The sequence below is a fragment of the Engystomops pustulosus genome, chromosome 7, assembly GCF_040894005.1.
Source record: "Engystomops pustulosus chromosome 7, aEngPut4.maternal, whole genome shotgun sequence".
NCBI lineage: Eukaryota > Metazoa > Chordata > Amphibia > Anura > Leptodactylidae > Engystomops > Engystomops pustulosus.
Genome location: NC_092417.1, coordinates 1,970,674 through 1,994,482, shown reverse-complemented (window position 1 = coordinate 1,994,482; position 23,809 = coordinate 1,970,674). Strand labels below are relative to the sequence as shown.

Sequence of the window (23,809 nt, the reverse complement as noted above, 5' to 3'; positions counted from 1 at the left end):
TGGGTGCTGGGTATAGGGCTGGCAGTATATATGGGTGCTGGGTATAGGGCTGGCAGTATATATGGGGGCTGGGTATAGGGCTGGCAGTATATATGGGTGCTGGGTATAGGGCTGGCAGTATATATGGGTGCTGGGTATAGGGCTAGCAGTGTACGGGTGCTGGGTATAGGGCTGGCAGTATACGGGTGCTGGGTATAGGGCTGGCAGTATACGGGTGCTGGGTATAGGGCTGGCAGTATACGGGTGCTGGGTATAGGGCTGGCAGTATACGGGTGCTGGGTATAGGGCTGGCAGTATATGGGTGCTGGGTATAGGGTTGGCAGTATATGGGTGCTGGGTATAGGAATGGCAGTATATGGGTGCTGGGTATAGGGCTGGCAGTATATGGGTGCTGGGTATAGGGCTGGCAGTGTACGGGTGCTGGGTATAGGGCTGGCAGTATATGGGTGCTGGGTATAGGGCTGGCAGTATATATGGGTGCTGGGTATAGGGCTGGCAGTGTATATGGGTGCTGGGTATAGGGCTGGCAGTATACGGGTGCTGGGTATAGGGCTGGCAGTATATATGGGTGCTTGGTATAGGGCTGGCAGTATATATGGGTGCTGGGTATAGGGCTGGCAGTATATATGGGTGCTGGGTATAGGGCTGGCAGTATATATGGGTGCTGGGTATAGGGCTGGCAGTATATATGGGGGCTGGGTATAGGGCTGGCAGTATATATGGGTGCTTGGTATAGGGCTGGCAGTATATATGGGTGCTGGGTATAGGGTTGGCAGTATATGGGTGCTGGGTATAGGGCTGGCAGTATATATGGGGGCTGGGTATAGGGCTGGCAGTATATATGGGTGCTTGGTATAGGGCTGGCAGTATATATGGGTGCTGGGTATAGGGATGGCAGTATATATGGGTGCTGGGTATAGGGTTGGCAGTGTATGGGTGCTGGGTATAGGGCTGGCAGTGTATGGGTGCTGGGTATAGGGCTGGCAGTATATATGGGTGCTGGGTATAGGGATGGCAGTATATACGGGTGCTGGGTATAGGGCTGGCAGTATATACGGGTGCTGGGTATAGGGCTGGCAGTATATATGGGTGCTGGGTATAGGGCTGGCAGTGTATATGGGTGCTGGGTATAGGGCTGGCTGTATATATGGGTGCTGGGTATAGGGCTGGCAGTATATATGGGTGCTGGGTATAGGGCTGGCTGTATATATGGGTGCTGGGTATAGGGCTGGCAGTATATATGGGTGCTGGGTATAGGGCTGGCAGTGTATATGGGTGCTGGGTATAGGGCTGGCAGTATACGGGTGCTGGGTATAGGGCTGGCAGTATATATGGGTGCTTGGTATAGGGCTGGCAGTATATATGGGTGCTGGGTATAGGGCTGGCAGTATATATGGGTGCTGGGTATAGGGCTGGCAGTATATATGGGTGCTGGGTATAGGGCTGGCAGTATATATGGGTGCTTGGTATAGGGCTGGCAGTATATATGGGTGCTGGGTATAGGGATGGCAGTATATATGGGTGCTGGGTATAGGGTTGGCAGTGTATGGGTGCTGGGTATAGGGCTGGCAGTGTATGGGTGCTGGGTATAGGGCTGGCAGTATATATGGGTGCTGGGTATAGGGATGGCAGTATATACGGGTGCTGGGTATAGGGCTGGCAGTATATATGGGTGCTGGGTATAGGGCTGGCAGTATATATGGGTGCTGGGTATAGGGCTGGCAGTATATATGGGTGCTGGGTATAGGGCTGGCAGTATATATGGGTGCTGGGTATAGGGCTGGCAGTATATATGGGGGCTGGGTATAGGGCTGGCAGTATATATGGGGGCTGGGTATAGGGCTGGCAGTATATATGGGGGCTGGGTATAGGGCTGGCAGTATATATGGGGGCTGGGTATAGGGCTGGCAGTATATATGGGGGCTGGGTATAGGGCTGGCAGTATATATGGGTGCTGGGTATAGGGCTGGCAGTATATACGGGTGCTGGGTATAGGGCTGGCAGTATATATGGGTGCTGGGTATAGGGCTGGCAGTGTATATGGGTGCTGGGTATAGGGCTGGCAGTATATATGGGTGCTGGGTATAGGGCTGGCAGTATATATGGGTGCTTGGTATAGGGCTGGCAGTATATATGGGTGCTGGGTATAGGGCTGGCAGTGTATATGGGTGCTGGGTATAGGGCTGGCTGTATATATGGGTGCTGGGTATAGGGCTGGCAGTATATATGGGTGCTGGGTATAGGGCTGGCTGTATATATGGGTGCTGGGTATAGGGCTGGCAGTATATATGGGTGCTGGGTATAGGGCTGGCAGTATATATGGGTGCTGGGTATAGGGCTGGCTGTATATATGGGTGCTGGGTATAGGGCTGGCAGTATATATGGGTGCTGGGTATAGGGCTGGCAGTGTATATGGGTGCTGGGTATAGGGCTGGCAGTGTATATGGGTGCTGGGTATAGGGCTGGCAGTATATATGGGTGCTGGGGATAGGGCTGGCAGTATATATGGGTGCTGGGTATAGGGCTGGCAGTATATATGGGTGCTGGGTATAGGGCTGGCAGTATATATGGGTGCTGGGTATAGGGCTGGCAGTATATATGGGTGCTGGGTATAGGGCTGGCAGTATATATGGGTGCTGGGTATAGGGCTGGCAGTGTATATGCGTGCTGGGTATAGGGCTGGCAGTATATATGGGTGCTGGGGATAGGGCTGGCAGTATATATGGGTGCTGGGTATAGGGCTGGCAGTATATATGGGTGCTGGGTATAGGGCTGGCAGTATATATGGGTGCTGGGTATAGGGCTGGCAGTATATATGGGTGCTGGGTATAGGGCTGGCAGTATATATGGGTGCTGGGTATAGGGCTGGCAGTATATATGGGTGCTGGGTATAGGGCTGGCAGTATATATGGGTGCTGGGTATAGGGCTGGCAGTATATATGGGTGCTGGGTATAGGGCTGGCAGTATATATGGGGGCTGGGTATAGGGCTGGCAGTATATATGGGGGCTGGGTATAGGGCTGGCAGTATATATGGGTGCTGGGTATAGGGCTGGCAGTATATATGGGTGCTGGGTATAGGGCTGGCAGTATATATGGGTGCTGGGTATAGGGCTGGCAGTGTATATGGGTGCTGGGTATAGGGCTGGCAGTATATATGGGTGCTGGGGATAGGGCTGGCAGTATATATGGGGGCTGGGTATAGGGCTGGCAGTATATATGGGGGCTGGGTATAGGGCTGGCAGTATATATGGGGGCTGGGTATAGGGCTGGCAGTATATATGGGTGCTGGGTATAGGGCTGGCAGTATATATGGGTGCTGGGTATAGGGCTGGCAGTATATATGGGTGCTGGGTATAGGGCTGGCAGTGTATATGGGTGCTGGGTATAGGGCTGGCAGTATATATGGGTGCTGGGTATAGGGCTGGCAGTATATATGGGGGCTGGGTATAGGGCTGGCAGTATATATGGGGGCTGGGTATAGGGCTGGCAGTATATATGGGTGCTGGGTATAGGGCTGGCAGTATATATGGGTGCTGGGTATAGGGCTGGCAGTATATATGGGGGCTGGGTATAGGGCTGGCAGTATATATGGGGGCTGGGTATAGGGCTGGCAGTATATATGGGGGCTGGGTATAGGGCTGGCAGTATATATGGGTGCTGGGTATAGGGCTGGCAGTATATATGGGTGCTGGGTATAGGGCTGGCAGTGTATGGGTGCTGGGTGTTATCCTGGGGGTCTCAGTATATGCAGCAGGCTCGGTGGTGTACAGGCTTATGCTCGGTGCTGGTTGCCCCCCGCTGGGGCAGGTGGTGAGGGGCAGCACAGTCTAACCCTTCTCTCTCCCCCTCAGGGTCCAGGCCCCGGCGCCCCGCGTGTGAGTTGTGTCCTGGCTCTGTGTCGTGTTGGGGTCTTGTACGTCTTGTGGCTGTGGTGGTAGACGTGTAGTGCGCTGGAGGCGGAGCCACATCTATGGAATGTGGCATCTGAGGGGTTAATGTCATCTGTCTGATTCTCCAGGATCTTCCTGTGGATCTGATATAACATACGTGATTGTTGCCTAGCAACCTGCTGCTCCGATTATTATTCCCAGGGATTCATCCGGAGGTTACAGGAAACGTGGCGCGTCAGCGAGAAGGATGATGTCACACACACATCATCGACAGCCCCACACATGGGGATCTACAGGCTGATGATGTCATAGTGATGGGGATCTACAGGCTGGTGATGTCATAGTGATGGGGATCTACAGGCTGGTGATGTCATAGTGATGGGGATCTACAGGCTGATGATGTCATAGTGATGGGGATCTACAGGCTGGTGATGATGTCATAGTTATGGGATCTACATGCTGGTGATGTCATAGTGATGGGGATCTACAGGCTGATGATGTCATAGTGATGGGGATCTACAGGCTGATGATGTCATAGTGATGGGGATCTACAGGCTGATGATGTCATAGTTATGGGATCTACATGCTGGTGATGTCATAGTGATGGGGATCTACAGGCTGATGATGATGTCATAGTGATGGGGATCTACAGGCTGGTGATGATGTCATAGTGATGGGGATCTACAGGCTGGTGATGATGTCATAGTGATGGGGATCTACAGGCTGATGATGATGTCATAGTGAGGGGGATCTACAGGCTGGTGATGATGTCATAGTGATGGGGATCTACAGGCTGATGATGATGTCATAGTTATGGGATCTACAGGCTGGTGATGATGTCATAGTTATGGGATCTACAGGCTGGTGATGTCATAGTGATGGGGATCTACAGGCTGGTGATGTCATAGTGATGGGGATCTACAGGCTGATGGTGATGTCATAGTGATGGGGATCTACAGGCTGGTGATGATGTCATAGTGATGGGGATCTACAGGCTGGTGATGTCATAGTGATGGGGATCTACAGGCTGGTGATGATGTCATAGTGATGGGGATCTACAGGCTGATGATGATGTCATAGTGATGGGGATCTACAGGCTGATGATGATGTCATAGTGATGGGGATCTACAGGCTGGTGATGTCATAGTGATGGGGATCTACAGGCTGGTGATGTCATAGTGATGGGGATCTACAGGCTGGTGATGTCATAGTGATGGGGATCTACAGGCTGGTGATGTCATAGTGATGGGGATCTACAGGCTGGTGATGTCATAGTGATGGGGATCTACAGGCTGGTGATGTCATAGTGATGGGGATCTACAGGCTGGTGATGTCATAGTGATGGGGATCTACAGGCTGGTGATGTCATAGTGATGGGGATCTACAGGCTGATGATGATGTCATAGTGATGGGGATCTACAGGCTGATGATGATGTCATAGTGATGGGGATCTACAGGCTGATGATGATGTCATAGTGATGGGGATCTACAGGCTGGTGATGATGTCATAGTGATGGGGATCTACAGGCTTGTGATGATGTCATAGTGATGGGGATCTACAGGCTGGTGATGATGTCATAGTGATGATGGCCCCCGTTGTGCTGGGCTTCGGATGCTTCAGTCTACTTTTGCGCATTATCTGCCGGGTCGGGGCTAGTAATCCCTGGGACACACACGGCATGCTGGGATGTGGGGAGATTACGACGTGATTGGATAATCCTGGGATTAGCGGGGACTCTGGGATTTTGTGCCGGAGATTAGTGAAGGAATCGGCACACAGCTGGCTTCTGATCTACAGCATGCACCGCCAGGGGCCCCCCGAGCCACCGAGAGGTCACACAGCCCCCTGCACCCATTACATGAGGGACCCCAGAGCCACCCAGAGGTCACACAGCCCCCTGCACCCATTACATGAGGGACCCCAGAGCCACCGAGAGGTCACACAGCCCCCTGCACCCATAACATGAGGGACCCCCGAGCCACCCAGAGGTCACACAGCCCCCTGCACCCATAATATGAGGGACCCCAGAGCCACCGAGAGGTCACACAGCCCCCTGCACCCATAACATGAGGGACCCCAGAGCCACCCAGAGGTCACACAGCCCCCTGCACCCATAATATGAGGGACCCCAGAGCCACCGAGAGGTCACACAGCCCCCTGCACCCATAACATGAGGGACCCCCTCCCTAAGGTCACACAGCCCCCTGCACCCATAACATGAGGGACCCCCGAGCCACCGAGAGGTCACACAGCCCCCTGCACCCATAACATGAGGGACCCCCGAGCCACCGAGAGGTCACACAGCCCCCTGCACCCATAACATGAGGGACCCCAGAGCCACCCAGAGGTCACACAGCCCCCTGCACCCATAATATGAGGGACCCCAGAGCCACCGAGAGGTCACACAGCCCCCTGCACCCATAACATGAGGGACCCCAGAGCCACCCAGAGGTCACACAGCCCCCTGCACCCATAATATGAGGGACCCCAGAGCCACCGAGAGGTCACACAGCCCCCTGCACCCATAACATGAGGGACCCCCTCCCTAAGGTCACACAGCCCCCTGCACCCATAACATGAGGGACCCCCGAGCCACCGAGAGGTCACACAGCCCCCTGCACCCATAACATGAGGGACCCCCTCCTCGAGGTCACACAGCCCCCTGCACCCATAACATGAGGGACCCCCTCCTCGAGGTCACACAGCCCCCTGCACCCATAACATGAGGGACCCCCTCCTCGAGGTCACACAGCCCCCTGCACCCATAACATGAGGGACCCCAGAGCCACCGAGAGGTCACACAGCCCCCTGCACCCATAACATGAGGGACCCCCTCCTCGAGGTCACACAGCCCCCTGCACCCATAACATGAGGGACCCCCTCCTCGAGGTCACACAGCCCCCTGCACCCATAACATGAGGGACCCCCTCCCTGAGGTCACACAGCCCCCTGCACCCATAACATGAGGGACCCCAGAGCCACCGAGAGGTCACACAGCCCCCTGCACCCATAACATGAGGGACCCCAGAGCCACCGAGAGGTCACACAGCCCCCTGCACCCATAACATGAGGGACCCCCTCCCTGAGGTCACACAGCCCCCTGCACCCATAACATGAGGGACCCCAGAGCCACCGAGAGGTCACACAGCCCCCTGCACCCATAACATGAGGGACCCCAGAGCCACCCAGAGGTCACACAGCCCCCTGCACCCATAATATGAGGGACCCCAGAGCCACCGAGAGGTCACACAGCCCCCTGCACCCATAACATGAGGGACCCCCTCCCTAAGGTCACACAGCCCCCTACACCCATAACATGAGGGACCCTCTCCCTGAGGTCACACAGCCCCCTGCACCCATAACATGAGGGACCCCCGAGCCACCGAGAGGTCACACAGCCCCCTGCACCCATAACATGAGGGACCCCAGAGCCACCGAGAGGTCACACAGCCCCCTGCACCCATAACATGAGGGACCCCCTCCTGGGTGATGTTATGGGGGACCCCCTCCTGTGTGATGTTATGGGAGACCCCCTCCTGTGTGATGTTATGGGAGACCCCCTCCTGTGTGATGTTATGGGAGACCCCCTCCTGTGTGATGTTATGGGGGACCCCCTCCTGTGTGATGTTATGGGAGACCCTCCTCCTGGATGATGTTATGGGGGACCCTCTCCTCCTGTATGATGTTATGGGGGACCCCTCCTCCTGTGTGATGTTATGGGGGACCCTCCTCCTGGATGATGTTATGGGAGACCCCCTCCTGGATGATGTTATGGGGGACCCCCTCCTGGATGATGTTATGGGGGACCCCCTCCTGGGTGATGTTATGGGGGACCCCCTCCTGGGTGATGTTATGGGGGACCCCTCCTCCTGTGTGATGTTATGGGAGACCCCCTCCTGTGTGATGTTATGGGAGACCCCCTCCTGTGTGATGTTATGGGAGGCCCCCTCCTGTGTGATGTTATGGGGGACCGTCCTCCTGGATGATGTTATGGGGGACCCTCCTCCTGGATGATGTTATGGGGGACCCTCCTCCTGTGTGATGTTATTGGGGACCTCTCCTCCTGGATGATGTTATGGGGGACCCCCTCCTGGGTGATGTTATGGGAGACCCCCTCCTGTGTGATGTTATGGGAGACCCCCTCCTGTGTGATGTTATGGGAGACCCCCTCCTGTGTGATGTTATGGGGGACCGTCCTCCTGGATGATGTTATGGGGGACCCCCTCCTGGGTGATGTTATGGGGGACCCCCTCCTGGGTGATGTTATGGGGGACCCCCTCCTGTGTGATGTTATGGGAGACCCCCTCCTGTGTGATGTTATGGGGGACCCTCCTCCTGGATGATGTTATGGGGGACCCTCCTCCTGGATGATGTTATGGGGGACCCTCCTCCTGGATGATGTTATGGGGGACCCTCCTCCTGGATGATGTTATGGGGGACCCTCCTCCTGGGTGATGTTATGGGGGACCCTCCTCCTGGGTGATGTTATGGGGGACCCCTCCTCCTGGGTGATGTTATGGGGGACCCCTCCTCCTGGGTGATGTTATGGGGGACCCCTCTTCCTGGGTGATATGGGGGACCCCTCCTCCTGGGTGATATGGGGGACCCCTCCTCCTGGGTGATATGGGGGACCCCTCCTCCTGGGTGATATGGGGGACCCCTCCTCCTGGATGATATGGGGGACCCCTCCTCCTGGATGATATGGGGGACCCCTCCTCCTGGATGATGTTATGGGGGACCCCTCCTCCTGGATGATGTTATGGGGGACCCCCTCCTGGATGATGTTATGGGGGACCCTCTCCTGGGTGATGTTATGGGGGACCCTCTCCTGGGTGATGTTATGGGGGACCCTCTCCTCCTGTATGATGTTATGGGGGACCCCTCCTCCTGGGTGATGTTATGGGGGACCCCTCCTCCGGGGTGATGTTATGGGGGACCCCTCCTCCTGGGTGATGTTATGGGGGACCCTCCTCCTGGGTGATGTTATGGGGGACCTCTCCTCCTGGATGATGTTATGGGGGACCTCTCCTCCTGGGTGATTTTATGGGGGACCTCTCCTCCTGGATGATGTTATGGGGGACCCTCTCCTCCTGGATGATGTTATGGGGGACCCTCTCCTCCTGGATGATGTTATGGGGGACCCCTCCTCCGGGGTGATGTTATGGGGGACCCCCTCCTCCTGGATGATGTTATGGGGGACCCTCTCCTGGGTGATGTTATGGGGGACCCCTCCTCCTGGATGATGTTATGGGGGACCCCCTCCTTGGTGATGTTATGGGGGATGCACTGGCGGCACATAATAGATGATACTACTCCCCCCATCATCCCCCCTTCCCCCTCCTTCCATTGTTTACATGGAGAAGTGATGATGTCACTGTGGTTACCCGGCAACCTTACAGATAAATAGGAGTGAGTGGGTGGTTGCTAGGGAACGGGATCATTGGTTTCCATAGTTACTGAGCATCTGGCTCTGTGTGAGTGCTGCGCCCGGTCTGGGGCGAGGGGGGGCAGAAAACATTTCCCTATAAACCCGACCCCCACTACCCTACCACACCCCACCCCCGGGCTCAGGACCCCCGGGGCTCCAGCACGGCAACCATTGCTGGCGGTAACATCCGTATCCTAGCAACCGTATGGAAGGAATAAGGAACCGGCTACCATAGCAACAAGTTATCACCCATTAACCCCATGAGAGCTGAGGATGTCCATTAGTCTGGGTGATCATATAGCCCGCCACCCCTCCCCCCCCCAACCTCAAGGTCCAGACACATCTGCCTACAGCTTACACCCTGCCAGGACCACACTACTCCACACACTCCTGCAGTGTCCTGCCAGGACCACGCTACTCCACACACTCCTGCAGTGTCCTGCCAGGACCACGCTACTCCACACACTCCTGCAGTGTCCTGCCAGGACCACGCTACTCCACACACTCCTGCAGTGTCCTGCCAGGACCACGCTACTCCACACACTCCTGCAGTGTCCTGCCAGGACCACGCTACTCCACACACTCCTGCAGTGTCCTGCCAGGACCACGCTACTCCACACACTCCTGCAGTGTCCTGCCAGGACCACGCTACTCCACACACTCCTGCAGTGTCCTGCCAGGACCACACTACTCCACACACTCCTGCAGTGTCCTGCCAGGACCACACTACTCCACACACTCCTGCAGTGTCCTGCCAGGACCACACTACTCCACACACTCCTGCAGTGTCCTGCCAGGACCACACTACCCCACACACTCCTGCAGTGTCCTGCCAGGACCACACTACCCCACACACTCCTGCAGTGTCCTGCCAGGACCACACTACTCCACACACTCCTGCAGTGTCCTGCCAGGACCACACTACTCCACACACTCCTGCAGTGTCCTGCCAGGACCACACTACTCCACACACTCCTGCAGTGTCCTGCCAGGACCACACTACTCCACACACTCCTGCAGTGTCCTGCCAGGACCACACTACTCCACACACTCCTGCAGTGTCCTGCCAGGACCACACTACTCCACACACTCCTGCAGTGTCCTGCCAGGACCACACTACTCCACACACTCCTGCAGTGTCCTGCCAGGACCACACTACTCCACACACTCCTGCAGTGTCCTGCCAGGACCACACTACTCCACACACTCCTGCAGTGTCCTGCCAGGACCACACTACTCCACACACTCCTGCAGTGTCCTGCCAGGACCACACTACTCCAGGCCCGTCCTGCGCGCCCCTCCCCTGCCAGGCCCGTCCTGCGCGCCCCTCCCCTGCCAGGCCCGTCCTGCGCGCCCCTCCCCTGCCAGGCCCGTCCTGCGCGCCCCTCCCCTGCCAGGCCCGTCCTGCGCGCCCCTCCCCTGCCAGGACCGTCCTGCGCGCCCCTCCCCTGCCAGGACCGTCCTGCGCGCCCCTCCCCTGCCAGGACTGTCCTGCGCGCCCCTCCCCTGCCAGGCCCGTCCTGCGCGCCCCTCCCCTGCCAGGCCCGTCCTGCGCGCCCCTCCCCTGCCAGGCCCGTCCTGCGCGCCCCTCCCCTGCCAGGCCCGTCCTGCGCGCCCCTCCCCTGCCAGGCCCGTCCTGCGCGCCCCTCCCCTGCCAGGACCGTCCTGCGCGCCCCTCCTCTGCCCCTCCCCTGCCAGGACCGTCCTGCGCGCCCCTCCCCTGCCAGGACCGTCCTGCGCGCCCCTCCCCTGCCAGGACCGTCCTGCGCGCCCCTCCCCTGCCAGGCCCGTCCTGCGCGCCCCTCCCCTGCCAGGACCGTCCTGCGCGCCCCTCCTCTGCCCCTCCCCTGCCAGGACCGTCCTGCGCGCCCCTCCCCTACCCCTCCCCTGCCAGGACCGTCCTGCGCGCCCCTCCTCTGCCCCTCCCCTAGGCAGCGGGACATGTGCTGTTGGGCCGTGGGGGGCGCCAGTGAGATCCTGTAGGTGCTTTGGGCAGCTCCTCTAGAGAAGGGTGATGCTGCTTCTCCCTGTACTGTTCCGATACAGCGGTTGGGTTTGTTTGGTTCTGGTGTCGGGGGAGCTGGGAGATTGTGTGCGGCGACTGATGGGAAGATCCAGAATATCCGGCGCTGAGCCGTGTGCGGGGGAGGGGAGGGAGCAGGACTGTAATTACATCTCCTGTGACACCTTCCTCCTATTCCCAGTGTTAATTAAACACAAGGACAGAAATAGCAAATGTGCGAAGGCTCCGACACATTGTGACATCTCATACACTGACACCGCGCGATACCGTGTATGACACCAGAACCATGGCACACGCCACACGTGTCATACAGTCACCTCTCATACACCACACGTGTCATACAGTCACCTCTCATACACCACACGTGTCATACAGTCACCTCTCATACACCACACGTGTCATACAGCCACCTCTCATACACCACACGTGTCATACAGGGACCTCTCATACACCACACGTGTCATACAGCCACCTCTCATACACCACACGTGTCATACAGCCACCTCTCATACACCACACGTGTCATACAGCCACCTCTCATACACCACACGTGTCATACAGTCACCTCTCATACACCACACGTGTCATACAGCCACCTCTCATACACCACACGTGTCATACAGCCACCTCTCATACACCACACGTGTCATACAGGGACCTCTCATACACCACACGTGTCATACAGTCACCTCTCATACACCACACGTGTCATACAGCCACCTCTCATACACCACACGTGTCATACAGCCACCTCTCATACACCACACGTGTCATACAGTCACCTCTCATACGCCACACGTGTCCTACAGTCACCTCTCATACGCCACACGTGTCATACAGTCACCTCTCATACACCACACGTGTCATACAGCCACCTCTCATACACCACACGTGTCATACAGCCACCTCTCATACACCACACGTGTCATACAGCCACCTCTCGTACGCCACACGTGTCATACAGTCACCTCTCGTACGCCACACGTGTCATACAGTCACCTCTCGTACGCCACACGTGTCATACAGTCACCTCTCGTACGCCACACGTGTCATACAGTCACCTCTCGTACGCCACACGTGTCATACAGCCACCTCTCGTACGCCACACGTGTCATACAGCCACCTCTCGTACGCCACACGTGTCATACAGCCACCTCTCGTACGCCACACGTGTCATACAGCCACCTCTCGTACGCCACACGTGTCATACAGCCACCTCTCGTACGCCACACGTGTCATACAGCCACCTCTCGTACGCCACACGTGTCATACAGCCACCTCTCGTACGCCACACGTGTCATACAGCCACCTCTCGTACGCCACACGTGTCATACAGCCACCTCTCGTACGCCACACGTGTCATACAGCCACCTCTTCGTACGCCACACGTGTCATACAGCCACCTCTTCGTACGCCACACGTGTCATACAGCCACCTCTCGTACGCCACACGTGTCATACAGCCACCTCTCGTACACCACACGTGTCATACAGCCACCTCTCATACACCACACGTGTCATACAGCCACCTCTCGTACCCCGTGTGTATATATATACCTTGTGCTGTTACTGTGGAATATTTTATCTCACTGCTTGTTACTATTATTTTTTATAGATGAATCGACCAATTCAAGTGAAACCTGCAGACAGCGAAAGCCGAGGAGGTAGAAGATCCCGTTGCTAAACTTTGGTGCACACTATGTTACTGTCTCCACTTTTTCCGCATGCTCCCGCGCCTCTCTGCATGCACCCGCGCCTCTCTACATGCATGCTCCCGCGCCTCTCTACATGCATGCTCCCGCGCCTCTCTACATGCATGCTCCCGCGCCTCTCTACATGCATGCTCCCGCGCCTCTCTACATGCATGCTCCCGCGCCTCTCTACATGCATGCTCCCGCGCCACTCTACCTGCATGCTCCCGCGCCTCTCTACATGCATGCACCCGCGCCTCTCTGCATGCACCCGCGCCTCTCTGCATGCTCCCACGCCTCTCTGCATGCACCCGCGCCTCTCTGCATGCTCCCGTGCCTCTCTGCATGCACCCGCGCCTCTCTGCATGCTCCCGCGCCTCTCTGCATGCTCCCGTGCCTCTCTGCATGCTCCCACGCCTCTCTGCATGCACCCGCGCCTCTCTGCATGCTCCCGTGCCTCTCTGCATGCTCCCACACCTCTCTGCATGCTCCCGCGCCTCTCTGCATGCTCCCGCGCCTCTCTGCATGCTCCCGTGCCTCTCTGCATGCACCCGCGCCTCTCTGCATGCTCCCGCGCCTCTCTGCATGCTCCCGCGCCTCTCTGCATGCTCCCGCGCCTCTCTGCATGCACCCGTGCCTCTCTACATGCATGCTCCCGTGCCTCTCTGCATGCTCCCGCGCCTCTCTGCATGCACCCGTGCCTCTCTACATGCACACGCGCCTCTGCATGCACCCTGCACATGCATGTATGACGCGAGGCCGCACCGTGCACCACATGTATGGCAGCCCGTTACACTGCGCGCACCAGATAATGTTCACACTGAGTGTGTGAGCGCAGCCTCAGACAGGGAGCGGATGATGATGATGGAGCCGCGGCTCCTGGACCCATCTCTTCCTCCACGACTCTCACCTTCTCTCTTTCCACACAGAAGATCGGAAGCTGTTTGTGGGGATGTTGGGGAAGCAGCAGACGGACGAGGACGTGCGCCGAATGTTTGAGCCGTTTGGAAATATTGATGAATGCACCGTCCTCCGCGGACCAGACGGAACCAGCAAAGGTACAAACCTTCCATAACCCCGTGTACTGGACCTACAGCCACCGAGTGACCGGACCTTATCTGAGCTGTGGCACCGCTGCTCTCTAGTGATGGATAGGCTGTATTCTCAGTGATGGCACCGCTGCTCTCTAGTGATGGATAGGCTGTATTCTCAGTGATGGCGCCGCTGCTCTCTAGTGATGGATAGGCTGTATTCTCAGTGATGACACCGCTGCTCTCTAGTGATGGATAGGCTGTATTCTCAGTGATGGCGCCGCTGCTCTCTAGTGATGGATAGGCTGTATTCTCAGTGATGGCGCCGCTGCTCTCTAGTGATGGATAGGCTGTATTCTCAGTGATGGCGCCGCTGCTCTCTAGTGATGGATAGGCTGTATTCTCAGTGATGTCACCGCTGCTCTCTAGTGATGGATAGGCTGTATTCTCAGTGATGGCACCGCTGCTCTCTAGTGATGGATAGGCTGTATTCTCAGTGATGGATAGGCTGCTCTCTAGTGATGGATAGGCTGTATTCTCAGTGATGGCACAGCTGCTCTCTAGTGATGGATAGGCTGTATTCTCAGTGATGTCACCGCTGCTCTCTAGTGATGGATAGGCTGTATTCTCAGTGATGGCGCCACTGCTCTCTAAGGATAGGCTGTATTCTCAGTGATGGCACCGCTGCTCTCTAGTGATGGATAGGCTGTATTCTCAGTGATGGAGCCGCTGCTCTCTAGTGATGGATAGGCTGTATTCTCAGTGATGGCACCGCTGCTCTCTAGTGATGGATAGGCTGTATTCTCAGTGATATCGCTGCTCTCTAGTGATGGATAGACTGTATTCTCAGTGATGGCACCGCTGCTCTCTAGTGATGGATAGGCTGTATTCTCAGTGATGGCACCGCTGCTCTCTAGTGATGGATAGGCTGTATTCTCAGTGATGGCACCGCTGCTCTCTAGTGATGGATAGGCTGTATTCTCAGTGATGGCACCGCTGCTCTCTAGTGATGGATAGGCTGTATTCTCAGTGATGGAGCCGCTGCTCTCTAGTGCTGGATAGGCTGTATTCTCAGTGATGGCACCGCTGCTCTCTAGTGAGGGATAGGCTGTATTCTCAGTGATGGCACCGCTGCTCTCTAGTGATGGATAGGCTGTACTCTCAGTGATGGCACCGCTGCTCTCTAGTGATGGATAGGCTGTACTCTCAGTGATGGCACCGCTGCTCTCTAGTGATGGATAGGCTGTACTTTCAGTGATGGCACCGCTGCTCTCTAGTGATGGATAGGCAGTATTCTCAGTGATGGCACCGCTGCTCTCTAGTGATGGATAGGCTGTATTCTCAGTGATGGCACCGCTGCTCTCTAGTGATGGATAGGCTGTATTCTCAGTGATGGCACCGCTGCTCTCTAGTGATGGATAGGCTGTATTCTCAGTGATGGCACCGCTGCTCTCTAGTGATGGATAGGCTGTATTCTCAGTGATGGCGCCGCTGCTCTCTAGTGATGGATAGGCTGTATTCTCAGTGATGACACCGCTGCTCTCTAGTGAGGGATAGGCTGTATTCTCAGTGATTGCACCGCTGCTCTCTAGTGATGGATGGGCTGTATTCTCAGTGATGGCACCGCTGCTCTCTAGTGATGGATAGGCTGTATTCTCAGTGATGGTGCCGCTGCTCTCTAGTGATGGATAGGCTGTATTCTCAGTGATGGCGCCGCTGCTCTCTAGTGATGGATAGGCTGTATTCTCAGTGATGGCGCCGCTGCTCTCTAGTGATGGATAGGCTGTATTCTCAGTGATGGCACCGCTGCTCTCTAGTGATGGATAGGCTGTATTCTCAGTGATGGCGCCGCTGCTCTCTAGTGATGGCACCGCTGCTCTCTAGTGATAGGCTGTATTCTCAGTGATGGCGCCGCTGCTCTCTAGTGATGGATAGGCTGTATTCTCAGTGATGGCACCGCTGCTCTCTAGTGATGGATAGGCTGTATTCTCAGTGATGGCACCGCTGCTCTCTAGTGATGGATAGGCTGTATTCTCAGTGATGGAGCCGCTGCTCTCTAGTGATGGATAGGCTGTATTCTCAGTGATGGCGCCGCTGCTCTCTAGTGATGGATAGGCTGTATTCTCAGTGATGACACCGCTGCTCTCTAGTGAGGGATAGGCTGTATTCTCAGTGATTGCACCGCTGCTCTCTAGTGATGGATGGGCTGTATTCTCAGTGATGGCACCGCTGCTCTCTAGTGATGGATAGGCTGTATTCTCAGTGATGGTGCCGCTGCTCTCTAGTGATGGATAGGCTGTATTCTCAGTGATGGCGCCGCTGCTCTCTAGTGATGGATAGGCTGTATTCTCAGTGATGGCGCCGCTGCTCTCTAGTGATGGATAGGCTGTATTCTCAGTGATGGCACCGCTGCTCTCTAGTGATGGATAGGCTGTATTCTCAGTGATGGCGCCGCTGCTCTCTAGTGATGGCACCGCTGCTCTCTAGTGATAGGCTGTATTCTCAGTGATGGCACCGCTGCTCTCTAGTGATGGATAGGCTGTATTCTCAGTGATGGCACCGCTGCTCTCTAGTGATGGATAGGCTGTATTCTCAGTGATGGCACCGCTGCTCTCTAGTGATGGATAGGCTGTATTCTCAGTGATGACACCGCTGCTCTCTAGTGATGGATAGGCTGTATTCTCAGTTATGGCGCCGCTGCTCTCTAGTGATGGATAGGCTGTATTCTCAGTGATGACACCGCTGCTCTCTAGTGATGGATAGGCTGTATTCTCAGTGATGGCACCGCTGCTCTCTAGTGAAGGATAGGCTGTATTCTCAGTGATGGCACCGCTGCTCTCTAGTGATGGATAGGCTGTATTCTCAGTGATGGCACCGCTGCTCTCTAGTGATGGATAGGCTGTATTCTCAGTGATGGCACCGCTGCTCTCTAGTGATGGATAGGCTGTATTCTCAGTGATGGCACCGCTGCTCTCTAGTGATGGATAGGCTGTATTCTCAGTGATGGATAGGCTGTATTCTCTAGTGATGGATAGGCTGTATTCTCAGTGATGACACCGCTGCTCTCTAGTGATGGATAGGCTGTATTCTCAGTGATGACACCGCTGCTCTCTAGTGATGGATAGGCTGTATTCTCAGTGATGGCGCCGCTGCTCTCTAGTGATGGATAGGCTGTATTCTCAGTGATGGCACCGCTGCTCTCTAGTGATGGATGGGCTGTATTCTCAGTGATGACACCGCTGCTCTCTAGTGATGGATGGGCTGTATTCTCAGTGATGACACCGCTGCTCTCTAGTGAGGGATAGGCTGTATTCTCAGTGATGGCACCGCTGCTCTCTAGTGATGGATGGGCTGTATTCTCAGTGATGACACCGCTGCTCTCTAGTGATGGATAGGCTGTATTCTCAGTGATGACACCGCTGCTCTCTAGTGATGGATAGGCTGTATTCTCAGTGATGGCACCGCTGCTCTCTAGTGATGGATAGGTTGTATTCTCAGTGATGACACCGCTGCTCTCTAGTGATGGATAGGCTGTATTCTCAGTGATGACACCGCTGCTCTCTAGTGATGGATAGGCTGTATTCTCAGTGATGGCACCGCTGCTCTCTAGTGATGGATAGGCTGTATTCTCAGTGATGTCACCGCTGCTCTCTAGTGAGGGATAGGCTGTATTCTCAGTGATGGCGCCGCTGATCTCTGCATTGCATTCCTGTGTATGTTGTGTTGCTGTACTGTGTGTGTTGCTGTGTTGTGTAGTAATGTGGTATCTCCCGCGCTTAGGTTGTGCATTTGTGAAGTTTCAGACACACGCAGAGGCACAGGCGGCCATCAACACGCTGCACGGGAGCCGGACCCTGCCGGTAAGTGATGACTTGGGGGGAAACTGAAGGAGGAGGCCGCCACCTGGTGGCAGACAATGGTCCGTGCAGCGTTATATACTCTGTGCTGTGTACAGTCCTGGCCATAAGTCCTGAGAATGACACAAATCTCCTCCTGTCACATGATGTGTCCCTCTGGTCTGTCAGATGTTTATCACATACAGAGATACAAGTGCAATCATATTATGGGGAGCAGAAGCTTTTATTGTCAGGTGGGAGGAGTCAGTATCTGCAGGACCTCTCCTTCTTCTTCAGGACCTCTGTAATTCTCCCTGGCAGCTCTCATCACCTCCTGCACCAGATCCTGACTGATCGCCCTCCATTCCTGCACTATCACTGCTGCATTCTGTCACAATGTGTTGGGTTTTGTTTGTCCCCCGTCTCCTGATGATTGACCACAAGTTCTCAATGGGATAAGATCCGGGGAGTCTCCGGGCCATGGACCCAGAATCTCTGTGTTCTGTTCCCGGAGCCATGGACCCAGAATCTCTTGTGTTCTGTTCCCGGAGCCATGGACCCAGAATCTCTGTGTTCTGTTCCCGGAGCCATGGACCCAGAATCTCTTGTGTTCTGTTCCCGGAGCCATGGACCCAGAATCTCTGTGTTCTGTTCCCGGAGCCATGGACCCAGAATCTCTGTGTTCTGTTCCCGGAGCCATGGACCCAGAATCTCTGTGTTCTGTTCCCGGAGCCATGGACCCAGAATCTCTGTGTTCTGTCCCCGGGCCATGGACCCAGAATCTCTTGTGTTCTGTTCCCGGGCCATGGACCCAGAATCTCTGTGTTCTGTTCCCGGAGCCATGGACCCAGAATCTCTGTGTTCTGTTCCCGGAGCCATGGACCCAGAATCTCTGTGTTCTGTTCCCGGGCCATGGGCCCAGAATCTCTGTGTTCTGTTCCCGGGCCATGGACCCAGAATCTCTGTGTTCTGTTCCCTGCACCATTTAGTTCTCCCCTTTATGGCCGGTGCCCCATCATGCTGGAGGAGGCTCTGCTCATCACCATCTGCTCCTGGAGGGTCGGGAGAAGCGGCTCCTGGAGGACATTCTGCTCCATTCTTTATTCATGGAGGTGTTTTTAGGCGATTCCCCCCCCCCCCCCCCCACATGAATCGCTGCAGGAGCTTTACAGGTGCAGGAGACAGGACTGGGGGCATCGCTCACCTTGTCTTCCCCCAACAATCGGAAAGGGGATCCATCAGAGACAATGACCCCCCCCAGTCCTCAGCGTCCACTCCCTGCACCTCCTGCAGAATATCCGTCTGTCCCCCAGTCCTCAGCGTCCACTCCCTGCACCTCCTGCAGAATATCCGTCTGTCCCCCAGTCCTCAGCGTCCACTCCCTGCACCTCCTGCAGAATATCCGTCTGTTCCCCAGTCCTCAGCGTCCACTCCCTGCACCTCCTGCAGAATATCCGTCTGTCCCCCAGTCCTCAGCGTCCACTCCCTGCACCTCCTGCAGAGTATCCGTCTGTCCCCCAGTCCTCAGCGTCCACTCCCTGCACCTCCTGCAGAATATCCGTCTGTCCCCCAGTCCTCAGCGTCCACTCCCTGCACCTCCTGCAGAATATCTGTCTGTCCCCCAGTCCTCAGCGTCCACTCCCTGCACCTCCTGCAGAATATCCGTCTGTCCCCCAGTCCTCAGCGTCCACTCCCTGCACCTCCTGCAGAATATCCGTCTGTTCCCCAGTCCTCAGCGTCCACTCCCTGCACCTCCTGCAGAATATCCGTCTGTCCCCCAGTCCTCAGCGTCCACTCCCTGCACCTCCTGCAGAATATCCGTCTGTCCCCCAGTCCTCAGCGTCCACTCCCTGCACCTCCTGCAGAATATCCGTCTGTCCCCCAGTCCTCAGCGTCCGCTCCCTGCACCTCCTGCAGAATATCCGTCTGTCCCCCAGTCCTCAGCGTCCGCTCCCTGCACCTCCTGCAGAATATCCGTCTGTCCCCCAGTCCTCAGCGTCCGCTCCCTGCACCTCCTGCAGAATATCCGTCTGTCCCCCAGTCCTCAGCGTCCGCTCCCTGCACCTCCTGCAGAATATCCGTCAGTCCCCCAGTCCTCAGCGTCCGCTCCCTGCACCTCCTGCAGAGTATCCGTCTGTCCCCCAGTCCTCAGCGTCCACTCCCTGCACCTCCTGCAGAATATCCGTCTGTCCCCCAGTCCTCAGCGTCCACTCCCTGCACCTCCTGCAGAATATCCGTCTGTCCCCCAGTCCTCAGCGTCCACTCCCTGCACCTCCTGCAGAATATCCGTCTGTCCCCCAGTCCTCAGCGTCCACTCCCTGCACCTCCTGCAGAATATCCGTCTGTCCCCCAGTCCTCAGCGTCCACTCCCTGCACCTCCTGCAGAATATCCGTCTGTCCCCCAGTCCTCAGCGTCCGCTCCCTGCACCTCCTGCAGAATATCCGTCTGTCCCCCAGTCCTCAGCGTCCGCTCCCTGCACCTCCTGCAGAATATCCGTCTGTCCCCCAGTCCTCAGCGTCCACTCCCTGCACCTCCTGCAGAGTATCCGTCTGTCCCCCAGTCCTCAGCGTCCACTCCCTGCACCTCCTGCAGAATATCCGCCTGTCCCCCAGTCCTCAGCGTCCACTCCCTGCACCTCCTGCAGAATATCCGTCTGTCCCCCAGTCCTCAGCGTCCACTCCCTGCACCTCCTGCAGAATATCCGTCTGTCCCCCAGTCCTCAGCGTCCACTCCCTGCACCTCCTGCAGAATATCCGTCTGTCCCCCAGTCCTCAGCGTCCACTCCCTGCACCTCCTGCAGAATATCCGTCTGTCCCCCAGTCCTCAGCGTCCACTCCCTGCACCTCCTGCAGAATATCCGTCTGTCCCCCAGTCCTCAGCGTCCACTCCCTGCACCTCCTGCAGAATATCCGTCTGTCCCCCAGTCCTCAGCGTCCACTCCCTGCACCTCCTGCAGAATATCCGTCTGTCCCCCAGTGCTCAGCGTCCACTCCCTGCACCTCCTGCAGAATATCCGTCTGTCCCCCAGTCCTCAGCGTCCACTCCCTGCACCTCCTGCAGAATATCCGTCTGTCCCCCAGTGCTCAGCGTCCACTCCCTGCACCTCCTGCAGAATATCCGTCTGTCCCCCAGTCCTCCGCGTCCACTCCCTGCACCTACTGCAGAATATCCGTCTGTCCCCCAGTCCTCAGCGTCCACTCCCTGCACCTCCTGCAGAATATCCGTCTGTCCCCCAGTCCTCAGCGTCCACTCCCTGCACCTCCTGCAGAATATCCGTCTGTCCCCCAGTCCTCAGCGTCCACTCCCTGCACCTCCTGCAGAATATCCGTCTGTCTCCCAGTCCTCAGCGTCCACTCCCTGCACCTCCTGCAGAATATCCGTCTGTCCCCCAGTCCTCAGCGTCCACTCCCTGCACCTCCTGCAGAATATCCGTCTGTCCCCCAGTCCTCAGCGTCCACTCCCTGCACCTCCTGCAGAATATCCGTCTGTCCCCCAGTGCTCAGCGTCCACTCCCTGCACCTCCTGCAGAATATCCGTCTGTCCCCCAGTCCTCAGCGTCCACTCCCTGCACCTCCTGCAGAATATCCGTCTGTCCCCCAGTGCTCAGCGTCCACTCCCTGCACCTCCTGCAGAATATCCGTCTGTCCCCCAGTCCTCCGCGTCCACTCCCTGCACCTACTGCAGAATATCCGTCTGTCCCCCAGTCCTCAGCGTCCACTCCCTGCACCTCCTGCAGAATATCCGTCTGTCCCCCAGTCCTCAGCGTCCACTCCCTGCACCTCCTGCAGAATATCCGTCTGTCCCCCAGTCCTCAGCGTCCACTCCCTGCACCTCCTGCAGAATATCCGTCTGTCTCCCAGTCCTCAGCGTCCACTCCCTGCACCTCCTGCAGAATATCCGTCTGTCCCCCAGTCCTCAGCGTCCACTCCCTGCACCTCCTGCAGAATATCCGTCTGTCTCCCAGTCCTCAGCGTCCACTCCCTGCACCTCCTGCAGAATATCCGTCTGTCCCCCAGTCCTCAGCGTCCACTCCCTGCACCTCCTGCAGAATATCCGTCTGTCCCCCAGTCCTCAGCGTCCACTCCCTGCACCTCCTGCAGAATATCCGTCTGTCCCCCAGTCCTCAGCGTCCACTCCCTGCACCTCCTGCAGAATATCCGTCTGTCCCCCAGTGCTCAGCGTCCACTCCCTGCACCTCCTGCAGAATATCCGTCTGTCCCCCAGTCCTCAGCGTCCACTCCCTGCACCTCCTGCAGAATATCCGTCTGTCCCCCAGTCCTCAGCGTCCATTCCCTGCACCTCCTGCAGAATATCCGTCTGTCCCCCAGTGCTCAGCGTCCACTCCCTGCACCTCCTGCAGAATATCCGTCTGTCCCCCAGTCCTCAGCCTCCACTCCCTGCACCTCCTGCAGAATATCCGTCTGTCCCCCAGTCCTCAGCGCCCACTCCCTGCACCTCCTGCAGAATATCCGTCTGTCCCCCAGTCCTCAGCGTCCACTCCCTGCACCTCCTGCAGAATATCCGTCTGTCCCCCAGTGCTCAGCGTCCACTCCCTGCACCTCCTGCAGAATATCCGTCTGTCCCCCAGTCCTCAGCGTCCACTCCCTGCACCTCCTGCAGAATATCCGTCTGTCCCCCAGTCCTCAGCGTCCACTCCCTGCACCTCCTGCAGAATATCCGTCTGTCCCCCAGTCCTCAGCGTCCACTCCCTGCACCTCCTGCAGAATATCCGTCTGTCCCCCAGTCCTCAGCGTCCACTCCCTGCACCTCCTGCAGAATATCCGTCTGTCCCCCAGTCCTCAGAGTCCACTCCCTGCACCTCCTGCGGAATATCCGTCTGTCCCCCAGTGCTCAGCGTCCACTCCCTGCACCTCCTGCGGAATATCCGTCTGTCCCCCAGTCCTCAGCGTCCACTCCCTGCACCTCCTGCAGAATATCCGCCTGTCCCCCAGTCCTCAGCGTCCACTCCCTGCACCTCCTGCAGAATATCCGCCTGTCCCCCAGTCCTCAGCGTCCACTCCCTGCACCTCCTGCAGAATATCCGTCTGTCCCCCAGTCCTCAGCGTCCACTCCCTGCACCTCCTGCAGAATATCCGTCTGTCCCCCAGTCCTCAGCGTCCCCTCCCTGCACCTCCTGCAGAATATCCGTCTGTCCCCCAGTCCTCAGCGTCCACTCCCTGCACCTCCTGCAGAATATCCGTCTGTCCCCCAGTCCTCAGCGTCCACTCCCTGCACCTCCTGCAGAATATCCGTCTGTCCCCCAGTCCTCAGCGTCCCCTCCCTGCACCTCCTGCAGAATATCCGTCTGTCCCCCAGTCCTCAGCGTCCACTCCCTGCACCTCCTGCAGAATATCCGTCTGTCCCTGATGGTTCCTGGAGAGAAGCGGCTTCTGTGCTGCCCTCCTGGACACCAGGCCTTGCTCCAGGAGTCTCCGCAGTCTCACAGTGCGTGCAGATGCCTCACACCTGCTGCTGCCATTCCTGAGCTCTGCGATGCTGGGAGCCCCATCCCCAAGCTGAGACACTTGTAAGAGACGCTCCTGGCACTTGCTGCTCCTTCTTGGGCTCCTGGAGTCTTTCTGATAACAATGGAGCCTCTCTCCTTGGATTCCTTGATGATGCGATAGATTGGGGACTGAGGTGACATCTTTCTCGCTGCGATACTCTTCCCTGTTCGGCCAGTTCTGTGCAGTGCAATGATGACTGCTCGTGTTTCTTTAGAGATAACCATGGGTAACAGAAGAGAAACAATGATGCCAAGCACCAGCCTCCTTGTAAAGTGTCCAGGGGTGTGATTGTTACTTACACATGACACATTGTCCCCCAGCCCTGTCCCCATCAGCCCCCGCACCTGTGTTACTGGAGACATCACTGACACCATGTTACCTGCTCCTATTATACTGCCCA

The 23,809-nt window shown here is 56.8% G+C and overlaps 1 protein-coding gene across 14 annotated transcripts in view; it reads left to right on the top strand.

Moving 5' to 3' along the window:
• The window catches only part of CELF3 (CUGBP Elav-like family member 3), a 74,032-nt gene that overhangs the window by 37,034 nt on the left and 13,189 nt on the right, over nucleotides 1–23,809 (top strand). For 5 of the 14 annotated variants that reach the window (XR_011848714.1, XM_072114454.1, XM_072114453.1 and 2 more), the window contains exons 3-6: nucleotides 3,854–3,877; nucleotides 12,959–13,007; nucleotides 13,964–14,092; nucleotides 17,846–17,925. Coding sequence is in view for 13 of the 14 variants with exons in the window: in XM_072114454.1 (XP_071970555.1) it covers nucleotides 3,854–3,877; nucleotides 12,959–13,007; nucleotides 13,964–14,092; nucleotides 17,846–17,925 (282 nt within the window). In the remaining variant the exon portion in view is untranslated. The remainder of the gene's footprint in view (nucleotides 1–3,853; nucleotides 3,878–12,958; nucleotides 13,008–13,963; nucleotides 14,093–17,845; nucleotides 17,926–23,809) is intronic. The other 9 variants (XM_072114463.1, XM_072114459.1, XM_072114458.1 and 6 more) reach the window with 3 other exon arrangements.